The sequence below is a fragment of the Belonocnema kinseyi genome, chromosome 10 (genome assembly GCF_010883055.1).
Source record: "Belonocnema kinseyi isolate 2016_QV_RU_SX_M_011 chromosome 10, B_treatae_v1, whole genome shotgun sequence".
NCBI classification, from domain to species: Eukaryota; Metazoa; Arthropoda; class Insecta; order Hymenoptera; family Cynipidae; genus Belonocnema; species Belonocnema kinseyi.
Genome location: NC_046666.1, coordinates 32726907 through 32730077, shown reverse-complemented (window position 1 = coordinate 32730077; position 3171 = coordinate 32726907). Strand labels below are relative to the sequence as shown.

General features: G+C 26.2%; 1 protein-coding gene across 1 annotated transcript in view; it reads right to left on the bottom strand.

Annotated features, from left to right (window-relative positions):
• Positions 1 to 1889: 1889 nt before the first annotated feature.
• Positions 1890 to 3171, bottom strand: part of LOC117181066 — a 93002-nt gene continuing 91720 nt past the window's right edge. The window contains exon 3 of the mRNA XM_033373634.1: positions 1890 to 2176. Within this exon, the coding sequence (XP_033229525.1) occupies positions 1890 to 2176 (287 nt within the window). The remainder of the gene's footprint in view (positions 2177 to 3171) is intronic.

The following is a 3171-nucleotide window of genomic DNA, read 5'->3' as shown; positions in this document are numbered from 1 at the left end:
ATTGATCACATTCTTCAAAAAGGAAACTTTATTCGACTTCTCGTATCCGAGGCTAATACACAAAGTCGACGAATTTTTAAGCGACTAACTCTTTCCGTGTATAGTTCAAAGATTCAGATTTGATTCCAAAAATATAACTCCTTGCTATCATTTTCAATGCTCTATATTAAAGAATCAATCAATGAACCATACAATTTTCTAAATTTTATTATTCAAGTCTTCCAGTCTACATTTTGAAATTCCTTAAATTATAAATGTAAGCTTAAAAATAAAAATCTAAAATGGCAAATTTTTAATTAAAAAATTTTCAAATTACGCAATGTAAAGTAAATGGTATTATCATCAAAAAAGATAACAATTCAACTTATTATTTTAAAAGCTATTAAAATCGAACTTGGACAGATTTTTCTTATAAATATATGTAACATTCCCGGTGAAAAAATAAATTCTGTAAAATAGAATGTTTTGAGGCACTTCGAATGATTCGTTTCCCTACACAGTCCGAATTTTTCATTGCCCACTAGGGTGGTCCAAAATTTTTTTTCGAATTTTTATGCAAAACGCTCGGAAATTTGTTCGAATCCACAAAAAAATAAACCCATTGTTAAAAAAAAAAAAAAAAAAAAATTCAGAGGTGGCGCAAGCCCCATGAAGTTTAACACGTATTTCCCATAATAAAAAGAGACGTTTTTGTTAATTCTATCCAGAATTCTCAATATTAAGTGAAAAGTGACTTTAAGTGAAAAGTGGGCAAAAAGTTAAAAATTTCAGAAAAAACCGCAACTTTCTATCATTAAGCAAAGAGAATATTATTAGCAATAATAATAAACTATTTAAAACAATTATTTTGTTTACTTGAAATAATTATCACTTCACTTTAATTGAAAAGTGATAAAAAGTTAAAAATTTCAGGAAGAAACTGTAACTATATAGTATTAATCTAGAAGAAGATAGCTATAAATAATTATAATTTGTTGAAACAATTATTTTTTCTGAATTAAATTAAATAATTACTCACTTCAAGTGAAAAGTGGACAAAAAGTTACAAATTTCAGAAAAAACCGCAACTTTCTAGCATCATTCTAAGAGAATATTGTTATGAATAGTAAAAAATTGTTTAAACAATTATTTTTGTTAACTTCAATTGAATATTCCCTCGTTTTAATTGAAACTTTGAAAATAAGTTAAAAAATTTAGAAAAAACCTTGACTTTCCAACCCTTTTCTAAGAGAAAGTTGCTAAAAACAATAATAAATTATTGAAATAATTTAAATGAACATCTAATTGTTAGCATAAAGTAGCATTTTATGTATTTGAAACAATCTGCGTTAAAAAAACTGCTAAAAAATCAGAATCAGCGCCAAAAATCCGAAAAACCCATTTTTCACTAATGGGGTTTTTTTGGGACCCTATAAAACAGACTTATGGGGGTGATATTTAAAAAGTAATATTTTATTCGCATTCTGTGACTAATTGTGAATTTCGAACTCGATTCACCTAATATTGAGAATTCTGAATAAAATTTACAAAAACGTCTTTTTTCTTATGGGAAATACGTGTTAAACTTCATGGGGCTTGCGCCACCTCTGAATATTATTTTTTTTCAAATTTTTTTTTCAAGAGTCTATATTTTCCCTTGCATTTGAGTAATTTTTCCCGACCAAAAAAATTCCCAGACTTTCCCAAGATTTACAGATTTTTAATTCCTGAAAAAGCCCTCTAGAATCGCTTTAAATCTTGTGAAAATATTCAATTGAAAATTGAAAATATTTATCGTTTTTGGGTATTAAGGCTTTGTGACCAAGGAAAAAATTCTTCACACAGCTTTTATTTTAAATAAGATTTGTATTACTTTTCTGTTATAAATAATTGTATAAATAACAGAATTATCATGGATAATAATTTCCATGATTATTATTACTCGATTCACCATTAGGATTCCATTCATTGTAAGGAATCTGTTGATTATTATGAAACACATGATTTTGAGGATGGAATTGACTTTGAGGTTCCAATGGATTAATATGATAAACTTGAAGCAATAACTTTTTTTCGTCTTCCGCAGCTTGGAGTGGCTTTATATAAAATGATTTACATTTTGTGTAGGGGTGATCTTGATATGCAATTCTCGCAGCCATGCATCTAAAACGTCCACCTACTGCTTCCATGCAGAGAGCTGTAAAGGAGAAATGTTTTTGTCAATTCCCCATTGTATTCCAAATTGGAAAAAAGAAATTCCGTAATTTTTTATTTATCTATTTTTTATTTCGACAGGTGCCGGTTTTGAGTTAAAGTTTCCCATGTAAAATGCATGGGAAAAATAACTTTTTAAAAGTTTTTGAATAATTTGACAAAAATGTTAATTCTTCTTGAAATATTTAATTGTTTAAACAAATGGGATTTGTTACATAATTTTTTTCAATAATTAGTTTTTTTTCCTTAAAAATTATTACTATTGGTCTAGTGGAATATTTATAAACATTGTTTCATTAATTTTCAATTATTTAAACAGATGGGATTTGCCTCAATAATTTTTTGATTGACAATTAGTAATATTTCTTTAGTGAAATATTTAATAAGATTGTTTGATTAATTTCTTTTTTGAATTAATTTTGGGACGACTGAAAAATCCCGAAAAATAAAATTCCCGACAGTGGAAAATTCCCGAATTAGAAAATTCTCGATTAATCAAATTCGCGAATAATAAAATTGCCGAAAAATAAACGATTTGGAAAATTCCAAAATAATAAAATACACGAATAATAAAATTATCGAAAAATAAAAATACTGAATTGGAAAATTGCCGAAAAACAAGATTCACCAATAATAAAATTGCCGAAAAATAAAAATACCGAATTGGAAAATTTCTGAATAATAAAATTCCAGAATGATAAAATTCCCGAATAATAAAATTCTCGACAATTTATGATATTACCGAATTGGAAAATTCCCGAATTTTATGAATTACATTTTTTTATAAATATATTTTATTCATCACAAATTCAACAATAAGATATTAGTTTCAAAAATTATTTTTCACATTTAAAATTTCGAAGCTTATTTCTTGAATTTAAAATAGCAATAATTTTAAATAAAATATTTCTAGGTAACGCATGCTTTTTTTTTGTTCACAATATTTGAATGAATACAAAAAGCATTCGTAAAAATAAA